The 15,445-nt window shown below is 50.2% G+C and overlaps 1 protein-coding gene across 3 annotated transcripts in view; it reads right to left on the bottom strand.

The window, feature by feature from the left end:
• The window catches only part of PIMREG (PICALM interacting mitotic regulator), a 440,278-nt gene that overhangs the window by 55,037 nt on the left and 369,796 nt on the right, over nt 1-15,445 (bottom strand). For all 3 annotated transcript variants that reach the window (XM_069615033.1, XM_069615035.1, XM_069615034.1), the window contains one exon: nt 3,292-3,383. In XM_069615033.1, coding sequence (XP_069471134.1) covers nt 3,292-3,383 — 92 coding nt within the window. The remainder of the gene's footprint in view (nt 1-3,291; nt 3,384-15,445) is intronic.

Raw genomic sequence — 15,445 nt, 5'->3', positions numbered from 1 at the left:
GAGACCTGGCTAGGATTTCAGGATGGGACTGCTCCTTTAAGTGGAAGGTTCGAGAATGATTAGCATTTGGCTTTTCCTTTTCTAATAGCACCGAATTAAAAAGGTGCTAGAAAGGACGAAGGCTGCTCGGAGCAATAGCAGATTCATCCTCATGGGTCCCACCGCCAGCAAAAATCCAGTAAAAATGGCTGGACGACACGCATGGATGTAAATACCATGCAGGTGTCTAACAGCCAAAACGCTGGGCCTCATTGTTGACAGTGTCCTTTCCTTCCAAAAATACAGAGCCAAAAAGACACAAACTGCAAGAGTAAAGATCAACACTCTGCAAAATCAAAGCTCACCCATAGCTTTGATGCAGCAATACAAACCCTCGTGATCTCGCACATTGAAGGGGAAAAGCCCTCCTTACTGGCCCCTTCAAGGCAGCTCAACAAGTCACAGTATGCTTCTTTACAGGTGCACTTCACTGGCTCCTCCCTCCCCACCAGGATTATATCCAAAACGACATGCATCATCTACAAAGCAATTTCAAACGAAACGCCAACATTCCTGGAGGCTAAACACCACATCTCCGAAGACGCTTGCACCCAACAATGCAAAGCCATCAAACAGTTGGAATCCAAGCTAGTCCGTAAAGATGAGACTTGCAAGCAGTCCTTCGACTGCCTCACCCTGACCATCGAGAAATCGATCCCAGTTGAGGCTCAGCATGCCTCCGCCATACTCTAGTTCTGCAAAACACTAAAAATGTGCCTCTTTCAACAATACCTGCCAGAGTAAAAATCCTGGCCTGCCTCCACCTGCCCTACTGCATAAACTGCCAAGTTGCAACACTTAATAAATGGGGCCCACTTTAAGATTGCCTGAACTCTGAAAACATTACATGCAATTTTTAATCTCTGAAAATATTGCAAAAAAACAATATAACTCAGATAGAAATTAGGACAGTTTTCAAAAGGATGTGCTCTCTCAGCTTTCAGTTTTTAATCATCTTTTAGATAAAACCTCAATTTCAGACCTACATTCAATGCATGCTATTCCTTTAGCCAATGAAGTTTAAAATGTTTTTCTTCTTCACTTTGACAATGAACCGTCCTATGGGTTGTTACTAATCATTTCACTCCTCTGCACCACCTGATGTAGAAGCCTACATGATTTTGAACGATAATACATTGTTCATTCTCTACAGGGTAATTTCAGTTGGTCCAATTACAGATATCATAACCTGCATCTTGGGGGGATAGAGGGAGGGGTTATAAAACTGGACTAGCATGGTGCCAAACCTTTCTCTGCACATTTGTCCAGGAAATTCACAGATGTTTTCAGAACTGTCGGTACTGCTCATGGTAGGTTTGCTTTTCCCGTTTATGGGAAGATCACGGTTAACAGTATGGTCCGACGATGGAGCTTTACTAACTAGCCTTTTGTTGTGGTCGCTTGAATAAAGTACTGGGGATATTCAGTAATTGGGTATTTCATAATGAATGACATTAGGAACTTTCAGAAGGCCTAGTTGAAAAAGGAGCATACCCTCGGTGCATGAGCTCTTAAGGGGAATCTACCCCACTTCCCCATTATCTTTATTAGCTTTGGTGCCGTTTTGACAGTTGGGCGCAGTGATCTACCCAAATACCATCACTGACTTGTTGCAACTGGGCTAGTGTATGACCTAGTTAAACACCACTGAGAGGCAAACTGTCTATACATTAAGAAGAGCATGTGCAAAATGCATTACATTTTTGGAGGCAGTATACTACACTGGAGATCGCCATTAACTGTACATGCGGCTGCAAACCACTGTAGAGTTTTCTGCATGCAATTGAATGCCAGAGTTCATGCCAATGTTCAGCCATCTTTAGAGGGAATCATCGAGTGGAGCAGTTTAGCGGAGCAGTTTTTGCTAGAGGACAATGTAGTTCGCAAAGACCTGTATTGTGAACGAGGAGGAATGACTACCAGATGCAGAGGGAATAAAAGACCTGCCTATCTAGATATGTGGTAAAAGTGAGCATTTGGCCAGCGGAATGGAGCCACCAGTTCTCTGATACACTCCAAAATTGGTCAAAAACCAGCCTTAGTTTAAGGAAGGTGGTCACACCAACAACAAACCTCAGGGGTCCAGCAATATGGAGGTACAACTTTATTTGGAATTATCTAGTGTATGATTTTCCATGTATTCGGAAACCAAATGGAAATTCTGTTGCAATAATACAATCTGCAGAGACATCACAAGGTTGATTAAAACAAGCATTGCTTAGTTACCAAATGCAGTTTTGTGCAACAGAGCTGTGGTGGTAGTGTACCTCGTTTCTTTAGCAGCATTTCAACAGCCATAGCTTTAAATAGGCAGCATAAATACCACGTTAGACTTATTGTGCTCTACTGTGGGTGTAGATACTCACTATTACAGGTAGAACGCAATGGCATTGGTTATGTTTAAAAACTATGAGAGCTAATTCAGTCCTTTGCACTACAAAATATTGGTTTCAGGTGGTCAGTCTTAACATTTCTTGTTTTGGAGTGGATGAATTCCAGGCAACTGTGCAACAATCAAACTTGATTGCAAAACTGCTTACAATTGCATGCAAAGGTCTTTTTAATATTAAAACAACCGAGACGACGGGAGGGACAACAATCAGCTTCACAAATATGCAGCGTACCAACCACTTGTACTCCAAAAATAGAGACGTTATCACAACAAAAAAGAAAGGCATGGTGGATGTGTTGGGTTAGTGGTAACCACAGAGGTGTCACAACAAAGGAGCTTGGATATAGAATCTGATCTGAGTGTGAGTTTTCTGGTAAAAATGCCTTTATCGTGTTTTAGTAGGCGGAAAGACGAGGATTACAAAGATGCATGCTCTCGGTTACAATATTTTCACTATTGTAAACATTAAAACTCACTTTTAGGAATAGGAATTCACGGTTTACATAATAAAAATTCTTACCGCCCAACTTCAAAGTGAGCTTGTTTGATCTAACAAAGAAGCAGCTCATTTGCCCCAAAGATGTTCAATAGCACTAATGGTTGCATTTAATTTATCCTGATTCAAGAGAAGATTCTTCTCCGAGGCAAAGAACAGCAAGCCCTTTTAGAAACCGAGAACCCTCCCTCCCCCACCCCAAACGCACCAGCAGATGCAAGTCTAGGAGGTTTTTGGATCTCCAAAATCATACATTTTCCCAAAGATTTTAGCAATCAGACAAATCCATTGCATGCATGAGAAGACGGCTGCAGGGTGCCCCTAGTACAGGTAATACATAACATTGGCCTAACCAAACCCTTACCTTTCATCTCTGACAATGACCTCATCAAACACTTGAGAAAGCCGTCTGAGCTGTCGAATTCCAGTGGAGACGGTTTCTAAATCTTTATCAAACTGTCTGCAAATAGAAAAAAAGTATTTTTTTTTTAACTGCATGACATTCATCTTTTCACAAGGAACCCATGTACATGGTCTACAAAACTAGTGTGCCAGGTAACGTGTCATATCATGCATTTCCAGTGAATATGAATCCTTCAGCCTTCTGATTGCAGACCGCTTCGACAAAAATTCACTAGATATGTTCACATTTCAGTAAATCCTCATTTTAAGGATCTGGCTGTTTGGTCCATTCCGCTAGCTTCAATCTCAATTCCTTAACAGTAACCTCCATTACCCATAGTCCCATTCTTCCTCGTTCCAGTACTTCATTGAAAACCAGTTCGTTTACAACAGAGACGCCACATTTTTTGTATAAAAACCGCCCCACTTACCAAGAATCCTCACTCCTGTTTCACTTCTAGCAAAGCTGGATAAGCGCTTGCACACAAGTGGGAAGGCGTGGTGGATTTAAGTTCTGGATAAGGAAAAGTAGGACTAAGAGTAATTACGATTACCTTAAGTAATCCAAGCATTACACCTCCATGCCCCTCTGCCTCTTACCAGTACCATGCCACCCAGCTCCAGCTGTTGAGAAGCAGATGGCAAGACCTCATGAGGACTGGACTTCTATCCTTCTCCAGATGTAAAGTAGCGTCTACTCTCAAATTCCTCAGGGAGCAAGGGGAGAACAGTTCTTGCAGAGCCAATAATTAGCTATCAGCATGGCCTCATCAAGTAGTTCATACTTTTCTGTTGGGCTTTGGAGAAGAGTAATAGGTAGAATCCCTGAAAATAAATCCTGTTGTGGCTATATAAACAGTGCATTCCACCACCAACGCCACTCCTGAACCAAAAAGGACAAAAGACAAGCGTTTAATCCGAATGCAAACCGGTCTATCATCGGAACACTCCACGATTGAGTCATCAGAGTGAACTCCTCTGGGCGCAGAGGCCACTCAGGGAAGTTGGACATTTTCAGCTGAGGGAATCAGCCAAGTAGTTAGGCACCCCTCATGTAAGCTGCCCAGCGCAATGCAAGGTTCTCCTCTGCCCACAGCCCCAACCCACCCACAACAAACACCAGATTTCTGGATTGCACTCTTCTTACCTTGAAGTTGATATATGCGAAGGTAGTCATGTCTGTCCTGGCTAAGACATGGGACTGCTGTATCCTTGGGCAAAGGATTGGAGGGCCCGGAATAGACCCTCCAATGTGTGGATCATTGTGCTTCCTCCACACACCAACCTTACTACGTCAGTGTCAAAATGACAGTTTCAAATAGTACTGACATCTTTATTTACCACTTAGTGGAAGATCGACCGGGAAACCCCCAAAGGACTTCTAGCAGTACACCACTGCATGCTGGCTGCCAGGGAGGAAGACATGGGAACAGTGGTCAGTCCTCTGAAGCTAGGGACCACCAATTGAGGAGTCGGACTGTGGTTGCCATCAACATTGGGCACAGCCATACAGTCATCTTATGATCTTGCTCCAGTCTAGGGGCAAACATCAGTTACAAGCAGGTAACGAATTACACTCCTTTACACTAACCCCCCCCCCCTGCATTTTAGCCGCATGTGGACAGTTCATTCATTTTCCATCTACCTTTGCAGAGGAAAGTACAGGTTGCAGATTAATACCTCTGCAGTGTGAACAATACCTACACCGCGTGAGTCAGATGTGCAGGTAATGAAATGGCAATACCTCATTAATGCAGTGGAGCCAAGAGGGCAGCCAGGGCATTGGTGAAGATGTAATGGGCCAACCTCAGCCCAAAGGACAAAACTGATAATGCTCTGAACCCACTTCAAATCGGAGAAACCTCTGGTCCCCTAGTCACATGGATGTGATGGCTGGTGCCCAGCAGATCAAGCTAATCTCCTGTGGACACAAGCCCATTTTGCAGTGACTATTTTGAACAGAATCTTCTGCACAAAAGGCAGTCACCCCTTGGGCGCAACCATGACTTGGTATTAATTCTGAATCCGAAACCAGAAAATAGCAACCCAATTCCATCTCTACCCATGTCACACTGGTGGTGGAGCTCTTCTCTAGCAAGGTGTAGATTGCTGCCTCCATGCCCTCTTTGCTAGAATAGGATTCACCAAGAACTCCATTCAGAAGCCCCTTTTAATGTGCAGCAACAAGGAACCCCTCATAGTCCTGAGTTACTTGTGAGAAAAGCACTTCAACCTGTGTCCCACAGGCAAGTTCTGGTAATAGTCAAGACCAATGATTCTTTTCTGGTGTTGCCAGCCTCGGCGCATGGGCCTACGTCTACTCGTAAATGACTGAGGTCTGCTCCTGCTCAGCTGTGATGGAGGAGAACTCGGTGCATGGCATCAGGGTTTTTCAAGGGTGCCTGTGTGCTCTTAGTAAAGCCAAGGCACCTTCCCAACTGTTCCCAAGAACTTTGGACCCTCAGGTCCTCTGCACGGCCCTGACTTCTCATTTCATCATCACTAAAATTCAGGACATCCTATCCTTTCACTGTTCCACTTCCCTTACCCACTCTACTCCCTGCTCTTCCTCTGACCCTTCTGTGGCCACCTCTCCTCCCTCTCTGCCTTTCCCCCCGTTCTCCCCAGACAAGGTTTCTAGACAAGTCTGATCTATGAAAGTCTCGTCAAAACAGGTTCATCCCTGTTCCTCAAAACCATCAAGGACCACATTGACACTGGCTCCTGCTCTGGCTGATCTCTGCAACCACTCCTTTGCCACTGGAGTCTTCCCCTCCCCCAAAGCACTCCCTTGTTCACCCCTCTGCCGACCCTTCCTGCCCGGCTAACTACCATCCAATCTACCTTCCTTTCCTGGGCAAACTCCTGGAAAAGCTGGCCATCTCCCAGCTTAACCTTCACACTGAATCTGTTGGTTGTCTCCATGATCATCAGTCTGGCTTCAGAGCTGCCAGAAGCACAGGAACTGCTCTCCTGAACATCTGCAAAGACCTACTCTCTAACTTCAACTCCAACACCCCATGTGTCCTAATCTTACTTGATCTCTCTTCTGCCTTTGACACGGTCAACCATGCCATCCTGCTAAACCGTCTGATAACCTGGGTATCACCGTTCAGGCCCTGGCTTGGCTGACCTTCCTCCTCTCTGATCGACCCTCCCAGGTCCAACTTGGGTCCTTCCTCTCCCTCTCTACCTCTGGTGTTCCCCAGGGGTATAACCTATCTCCCTGGCTGTTCAACCAATACCTGGGACTTCTTGCCCACCGCATTGCCGCTCTCTGCCCAAACTTTCAGTGCTATGCAGATGACCTCATTTTCAGTCTCCTTGCCACCAATTCTCTCATCTGAACGTCTGCTATCCAGGAGTGGTCTGCTTTAATGCCCGTAAGGCCGAGAATCTCTTCATCGGCACACCTGCTTCCTCCTTTCCTGTCACTCTCTGGCCAGCCTCCCTTGGCCCTCTTCCTGCTCCCACCTGTGAGGTTAAAAACCTTGGGGTCATCTTCGAGTCCACACTTCCCTTCTCTCCTCACATCTCTGACATCTCTAAGAAGTAACACTACCAGCTGCGCCTCCTCAGGAGGTATTCTTCCTTTCCTCTCCTCTCCTTCCCCCAGAAGCTCAGTGTCTCCAGAGCCCTGGTTCTCTCTAGGCTGGACTACTGCAACAGCCTCTATCTCAATCTGCCTGCCTCTACTCTCCGCCCTCTGCAACTCATCCAAAACAGGACTGCAAGACTTGTCCTTGGCCTCAAGCCCAGGGATCGTATCTCTCCAGGACTGAAATCTCTGCACTGGCGGCGAGGATCAAGTTCAAAAACCCTCTCCATTGTCCACAAGGCCTTCTGGTGTCTGAGCCCTCAATACCTTCAAATTGCTCTTCCTCAAATATCTTCCCTCTCGTGCTCTTCGCTCATCCACCTCCAACTCCCTCAGGGTCAGTCGCTTTTCCAAGCAGCGAATTGGTGGTAGAACTCTCCTTCTGCTGGGGCCTCCCTCTGGAACTGCCTCCCGGCCCCTCTGAAACTTGAGAACCATCTTCAGTCCGGAACACCTTCCTCTTTGCTTCTGCTTTCTCACCTCCTCTCCCCTGCTGATCTCCTTGCTAAATCTGTAACTGCACTTGTTACCTGGCTACCCTCTGATCTCGGGCCCAGGTCCCCTCCCCACCAGTTGCACACCTGCACTGCCCGCCTGGCATCCCTTGCACTCAGGGACTGTTCGGTATCCCTAAATCCACGACTAGCACTTGACACCTGATGTCTGCACTTACCCTCGAACTTGCCACCTGCTGGCCGCACTTTTATTTATTGTCTTTATTTAGCTTACTGTTATCCTATGTACTGCACTATCCCCTCCCCTTTACCGCCACACTTTCCCCTTTCCCTTCCCCTGCACTTGTGCAACCTCAATGTCACCTGGCCTAGTAGGATTGTTGTCTCGGTCTTCCCTCCGTTTACCCTCCCAGCCCTAGTCACGCCTTTAAACACTTGTGTATAGGCGTGTTATACATGCCATATCAGATCATATCAAGGGGGGGATGGAGAGGTCACTGCCTCTTAAGAACTTCGCAGTCCAGTCCCTACCATGTGGGGTCACTGGGGTGGCCAATGTACTCCAACAAAGGTTAAAACAATTAATAATCAGCAGCTCAGATTTTCAAAGCAGGAAGGAACAGTCCTTTCCTCCTTTCAACAAATTTTAGAGGTTGAAATAATCAAATAGTCTTAGCCAAATAAGAAGCAGGGCTCCCGCTGAAATAAAAACGTGAATGTTAGAACTAAAAGACAGACGTAATAAAAAGTATGAAGGGGTAAATGTGAAAGTGAATGTACGGGAAAATGAATGCAGACATCGGTTTCTGTCTGATACAACCGAATGAACAAGATGCAACAAGGTCAAGTTAATCATACAAACGTTCTCATTGCAACTCAACCTCAGCAATTGACTGTAAAGGCCCTGGAGTGATGTACATGGATGTGAGTGGAGTCGTGTAATCTGTACTAACTATTGTTGCCTGTGATTGGGTCAGAGCAAACACGAGTTTAAGCAGCCTTTATGAAAACTTCAAGCTACCATTTGGGCCCATTTAAGTGCGGAATTATGAGAACTCCCCCCGCGGCCCCCTCGCCCCGCAACTCCGATGTCGGAGAGGAAGGGAGCATGTTGAACAGCATCCCAAGTCAGCACAACACACACCAGTCAGCTCCTGTATTCCAACAAGGTTATATTTTGTTGAAAAGCCCTTTGCAGGGTGTGCAATGTCATGTTTTATGCCCTATACTTTCTGAAATGACATGAAAACTAACTGACATGAGCAGCGCCATTGGCTACACCCGAGGCCCTATACTTCGAGCAGTGCCCTGTGAAAAAAAAGCAACTTGTAGCTCCAAACAGCTGCACTTCTGGGCTTGCCTGCTTACGAGTCATACACCCATCAGTGCAAGGTTGTGGGACGCCAATGTATGTTGGGTTGCAGTGTTCCTCTCCTTTCTGTGTGTTCAGATGTCAAAAGCCACTTTAGTGGACACAATTCATGAACAGTCCGTATTGCTGTTGCTGTACGGAAGCAACATTGGTGAGTGACGCTGCATTCTGCCAAGAAAACCCCTCCAGCACTCTTCAAATGTGATACAACTAACTGACTCTCTGTCCTCTTTCACATACCCCATCAATCGCTTCAGGAAAATACACTTTTTAAACAAGTATTAGCATGTGGCAAACAGAAATCCTCCAATGCTGTTGTGTGCTTTGAAAATTCTTGCTGCGGTTCCTGGAGCTCAAAAATCACATCTTTTGTCCACCGGTGAGAAGTCCACCCCGCCTTGTTTTTGCTTGCTTGGAAATCTGACTTGCAGTTTTCCTAAATGTTTTAACGGGAAAGAAACCACAAGCCCAAGAATCCAAAGTAAAAACAAGGATTTGATGCCCTTCTCACGCATGGCTCTGAGAAACTTGAGAGATCCATCTGCTGCTCCAGGGATTCCTTACCATTCCAGATTGCCTGCCTGAAGCTCTGGTACTGAAATAGACAAGACTGCGAGTGGCACTGGAACTCATGGTGGCAACAGTAAAGACAGACAAGTGATCACAGTTCAAGGGAGTTCATTGAACAATTAATGCAGGGTGGAAAAACACCCAACCTAAATCTAAAATGGGCGCAAGCATCGACCAACAAACAAAAAATAAGGCAGTCCTAGGGACGTTGTGTCAAAATAAAAGGGCCTATAGTAAGAACCACCTATTGCCAATTCCTTACAAATTATATAAAGTGTGGGATAGAGTTTGAATAAAGAAAAAAAGTGTTCCAAATAATAAATCAGGGTGTGATTGACAGGGGTCTCCCTTCCCCACGTTTTCAGCACGGGACAATGATATGATTATTTATATCGCGCTCGTACACAAAGTGTTTCAGAGCGCAACAAGGCAAGGGAGGGAAACAGGGGAGAACAAAACGATCTTACTAGGCCCGGTGACCTTGAGAACGCGCAAGTGCATGGGAAAAGGGAAAGTGCATGGAAGGGGGAGAGTGGAAAGTGCGGAGCAGAGAAGAAACAATAATAAATACAAATAGATAGTAGAAGCAATAAGGAACAAGTTACTTACCTGTAACTGTTCTCCAGCATGGGTCTGGCATGGATTCACATGAATATTCCCCGTCGTCAGGCTGGGAATCCTCGGTAAAGAAAAATCAGTATCAGTTTCGTTTCTGATCTGTCTTTCCTAGTAGTAACCAATCACTGATCTCTGCGTCATACTGACCACAGCCAATGACTGCCATCTCCCTAAGCCCCGCCTCTGGCAGCCATCTTCAGATTTGGTGGCACGTGAAGTGGCAGTATGACCAAGTGAAGAGCCGCAGAGGGGTAGGCGGGAGGGTTCGCATGTGAATCCATGCCAGACCCATGCTGGAGAACAACAGTTACAGGTAAGTAACTTGTTCCTTCTCCAGCATGGGTTCTGGCATGGATTCACATGCTCATGAATAAAAGAATACATAGCAGTACACACATGCACAACCACGGGAGGTGGCAAAGGCTCAACATTAAGCATTACATCAAACTCAACATTAAGCAATTCTTACCTCCTCACCAGGCTCACCTTAGGTGAACAGGTTGCGCAGCACTGCTTGGCCGACCCTGGACTCCTCCCTGGAATCCCGGTCGACGCAGTAGAATTTCGTGAAGGTGTGCGTCGACCTCCACGTAGCAGCCCTGCAGATGTCCAGCAAGGGCACACCAGATAGGAACGTCGTGGTAACTGCAATCGCTCTGATGGAATGGGCTCTCGGACGGCCAGGCAGCGGTCGGTTTGCCAACCGATGACAGTACATGATACAGCCGGAGAGCCATCTGGAAATGGAAGCCTTCGAGAGAGCCTTCCCTTGATTGACAGGTCCAAAGTTCACAAAAAGTTGTGACGTCTTCCGAAAACTCTTCGTGCGGTCCACGTAGAACTTCAGCGCTCTAGCCACATCCAGCGAGTGCAAAGTCCTTTCAGCCGGCGACGAAGGCGACCGAAACACTACCCTCATGTTGTGAAAAGTAAAGTACGGGGGCTTGCAGGAAAGGGCCTGGATCTCTCCCACCCGTCGTGCGGAGGTGATGTCCACAAGAAACGCTGTTTTCCACGACAAGAACTTCAACGGAGCCGAGTGCAGAGGCTTGAACGGAGAGCCCATGAGCTTGGTCAGCACCACGTTGAGCTCCCACGCCGGGGCCAGAACCTTCACCGGCGAAAACGATCTGAACAGTCCCTTCATGAATTCTTTCACCAGACGATGAGACCACAAAGACGTCCGTCCCGTGGTTCTGGTGTATCGGGAGATCGTAGCAAGATGAATCTTGATGGAAGCGTGCGCCAGTCCAGCCTTGGCCAGCGTCAGCAGGTACGGCAGTACTTGAGGAGCCGTAATCCGTAGAGGGTTAATCTTCTGTGCGTGGCACCAGACAGAGAACCTCTTCCATTTGTGTCCGTAGCATTTGAGAGTTGAGGACGCCCTGGCCTTTGCAAGAACCTCTCTGCAGTCGGCTGGTATGTCGTAACCTCCAAACTCTAACGCTGCAGGAGCCAGGCCTGCAAGTTCAGCGACTTCGGGTCGTGATGGAGGATGGCGCCTCCTTCCCTGGAGAGAAGATCCGCGTCCACTGGCAGCTTGATTGACGGGGACGCTGACAAGTCCAGAAGGTCCGGGAACCATATCTGCCTCAGCCACGCAGGTGTGACGAGGATCATCCTGCACCATGATCTCTTGAGCTGGTTGATGAGCCGGATCAGCAGCGGCAATGGATGGAACGCATATAGGAACAGGCCCTCCCAGGGGAACGAGAAAGCATCACCCATGCTCCTCGGCTGGGGAAACCTGCTGGCGAACCTCCGGCACTTGGAGTTCGTCGCCGTCACGAACAGATCGATCTGGGGTGTGCCCCACCGTCGGAAGAGGCGGTCCACTAGATCCTGTCATAGTTCCCACTCGTGGCACGAGCGCAGCTCTCTGCTGAGCGTCGGCAATGGTGTTTTTTTTATTCCTGCCAGATGAAACGGCACCAGGAAACATCCCTTGCGCGACGGCCCAATGCCACAGATCCTGCGCCTCCTTGGACAGGACTGCGGATCTGGTACTGCCCTGCTTCCTGATGTAGAACATGGTGGTGGTGTTGTCGGTGAAGATCCTCACCACCTTGCCCTTGAGGGACGGAAGAAAGGACCTGAGGGCCCAAAACACTGCACGGAGTTCCAGGACGTTGATATGGAGGGACTTCTCCGTCGGCAGCCAAAGGCCCCTCGCGTGCAGATTTTCAGTGTGCGCTCCCCACCCTTCCAGGGAGGCATCCGTGGTCACTGTCTTCTGGTGGCCCGGGGTCTGGAAGTCCATGCCCGCCGTCAGATACGCACAGATGCCCCACCACCGGATTGCTCGTCGGAAGCTCTCGTCGAGTGTGATCCTGTCCTCGAAGCTGCCTGTCGTCTGGATCCAGTGAGCGTCCAGGAACTCCTGTAACAGGCGCATCCGAAGCCTGCACAGGCGGATGAGAAATACAAGACGACATCATTCCGAGGAGGGATTTGATGGACCTCACCCTGGCCGCGTCTGCAACCAGCATCCGCTGCACCTTGCCCAAGATGGCCTTCGTCCTTTCCTCCGACGGAAAGGCCAGAAGCGCCACTGTGTCGAGTTTCGCTCCCAGAAACAGTGCGTCTTGCGCGGGCACCAGGTGGGACTTGACGTAGTTTATGGAGAATCCCAGGTCCGTGAGTAGTTGGACGTCCTCACCGTGTGCTCCGCGGCAAGCTCCTTTGTCTTTGCTCGGATGAGCCAGTCGTCCAGGTAGGGGTAGACGTGGATCCCCTGCAGGCGCAGCCGCGCCGCCACCGGTGCCAGGCACTTGGTGAACACCCTGGGTGCTGACCTCAATCCGAAGGGAAGGGCTCTGAACTGGTAGTGACGCCCTTGGACCACGAATCTGAGAAACTTTCGGTGTCCCTTTAGGATGGGGAAATGGAAGTAGGCATCCTCCAAATCCAACGACGACAGGAAATCGCCCTCCTCCAGCTGACCCAGGACGTGCTGGAGGGTGACCATCCGGAACTTCTGTGCCTTGATGAATTTGTTCAGTCGTCGTAGGTCCAGGATGGGACGCCATCCTCCTGTCTTCTTCATGAGGAAGTATCTTGAGTAAACTCTGGAGCCCCGAAGCCTCTTTGGGACAAGCTCGAAAGCGCCTTTCTTGAGCATCGCCTTTACCTCCAAGAGAAGTTGAGGGACGTGATGTTCCTTCCTGGCCATGGGGAGGGGGGGGGGGGGACGCGCGGGCACCTCTTTAGAAACTCGAGCGCGTGACCCTGGGCCAGGGCGTCCAGCACCCAACGGTCGGTGGAGATGGACTCCCACACGCTGACCAAGTTCGCCAGCCTGCCTCCCACCGGGATGCTTCGGTGGGGGCCCGACCCCACGGCCGGTTCAGCCCTGCTTCGATGAGACTTTGCCGCCTTGTCCTCCCTGGCGACGACGGCGGGGTCCGCCCGACTTGCCTCGTCCCCTGTAGGCTTCCTGTGACGACGAACGGGCCGCTTGACGGTAGGTGGAATATCCGCCGCCGGAACCTTTGGAGGCACCCTGCTTGCCTCCGGCGCTCCGAAAGGGCGGGCGTCGTTGCTGGAGAACATCAAGAGCCCGGGCCGTCTGCGTGTCCGTCTTGATGGCTTGTAGGGAATCGTCCACTGTTTTCCCAAACAGGTTGCTCCCGTCGAATGGCATGTCCAAAACTCTGGTCTGCACGTCCTGCCGGAAGTCCGTTGCCTTGAGCCATCCACGCCGTCTAAGGCACACGCCGTTGCCCAACTGGCGAAAACCAGTGTCAGCGATGTCCGTCGCTATCGTAATGGCGTGGTCCAACGCCACTTCTCCTTCCTGCAAGATCTCTAGGGCCTCCGCCCTCTTGTCATCTGGTAGGAAGTCCAGCAGGGGGGCGATCTTGTACCACAACTCCCTGTCGTAGCGGGCTACGATGGCTAAGGCGTTGGCAGCCTTAATCGTCGTCGCTGCCGAAGAGATGACTCTGCGTCCCATCGTGTCCAATTTCTTTCCCTCGCCGTCCGGTGGGGAGGTGGACGTAGAGGCCAAAGCCCCCCCCCCCCCGCTTTCTTCCTGGCCGCCGAGGAGACGACCGAGTCCGGGGTCAGCTGTGCCCAAAGGCACAAGTGGGCCATGGCCAGGACCCGGTACTTCTTCTCGTACCGATGCCTTCTCGCAGGCGTTGTGGATGGGTTCTTGAGGAGGGCGAGACCCTCATCCCAGATATCATCCAGTAGAGTTACAGCGAGGACCGTCTTCTTCTTGGTCTCACGCCGTTGATAAAGGAAAACTTCCTTCTTCTCTTCCGGGCAGAGCTGGAAAAGCTTGGATACCCAGGCGATCATGACATGAAACGATCCAATCTCGTCGGGCGGGGAAGCCCGGGGAGGATGTGACGACGGAAGATCCTCGTTGTAAACTTCGTCGTCTTTACCCGTCGCGGCCGTGTCTGTCCCCGTATCATCCCCACGGGTCGTGGACAGGGAGGAGGGCTGAGCAGGGCGCGATGGTTGAAAAGGAGGTGGAGGATGAATCTTTCTTCTCTTAGGAGAAGGGCTCCCAGAAGGGTCTGGCTCCGGGTCCCCCGTCGGGAGCGGTTCTTCCGTTGGTGGTAACAGCAATCTCGTCCTTATCTCCGAGCATAAGGACTGTATAGCCAACAAAATGGCTGCCGAGTTGTCTTGCGGCACTGGTTGAGGGGATTCCGACGGGCGGTCAGGAGCCTCGTCGGCACCCTCGACGTTCTCGTCATCTCCTACGTCAGGATCCCTCCCGACGGGCTGGTCTTCTTCCACGCCAATGCCGTGGCTTAAGACTTCGATCAGCTCCTCTTCAGAGGTTGAGGCCGAATCCACGACGACCTCCTACCCCCCCTTTTTCTTCTCCGTCGGAGGTTTCACGGGGGTCCTGTCGATGGGCTTGAAAGAGGACTCCCTCCGCGGTGGCAGTGAGACGGAGCCCCGAAGTCGCCTCCACTGGTGTAGCCTCCACAGGCTGAGCCAGGGCCGCCGCGACTGTCTCGATAGAGGCCTTGGCAGGGTGGATCAAGGCTTTCACCACCTTAGGTGCGCTCACCGCCTTCTCCTTGGGCGGGAGGGTCACCGCCTCGCTCCCCCTCCGATGGGGCCTTCGAGCTCGACCGGGGTCTCTCCAGGAGCTTCACCGGGTGCTCGGCCTTCCTCTTAACCGAGCCAGAGCGTTGGCTCGTGGTTGATGGCACCGGGGAGGATGCGCCCTGCCTGGCAACCGTAGAGCTCGACCGTTCGGCGCTCCCGATGCCAGCGGACTCGCAGTGTTTGGCCTTCTATTGGGCCCTTTTCGCTGGGGCGCCCTCAAAGGTCTTAGAAGACCGCTCGGACGACTTCTCGCCTGACGGGCTCTTCCCTTCCAGCCAGTTGGCGAGACGCAGATAGCGGTCCTTCATGGTCCGCTCCGACATAATGCCGCAAAACGCACAGTCCTTCTCCACGTGCGTCTTGTCCTCATGCAGGCAGTAGAGGCAAAGGGAGTGTTCGTCCTCAAAGACATTCTGAAGCTGGCATC

Source organism: Ambystoma mexicanum, chromosome 9 (assembly GCF_040938575.1).
Source record: "Ambystoma mexicanum isolate Mex_15411 chromosome 9, UKY_AmexF1_1, whole genome shotgun sequence".
NCBI classification, from domain to species: domain Eukaryota; kingdom Metazoa; phylum Chordata; class Amphibia; order Caudata; family Ambystomatidae; genus Ambystoma; species Ambystoma mexicanum.
The sequence above is the reverse complement of the archived record's forward strand: the minus strand, read 5'-3'. Positions and strand labels throughout refer to the sequence as shown.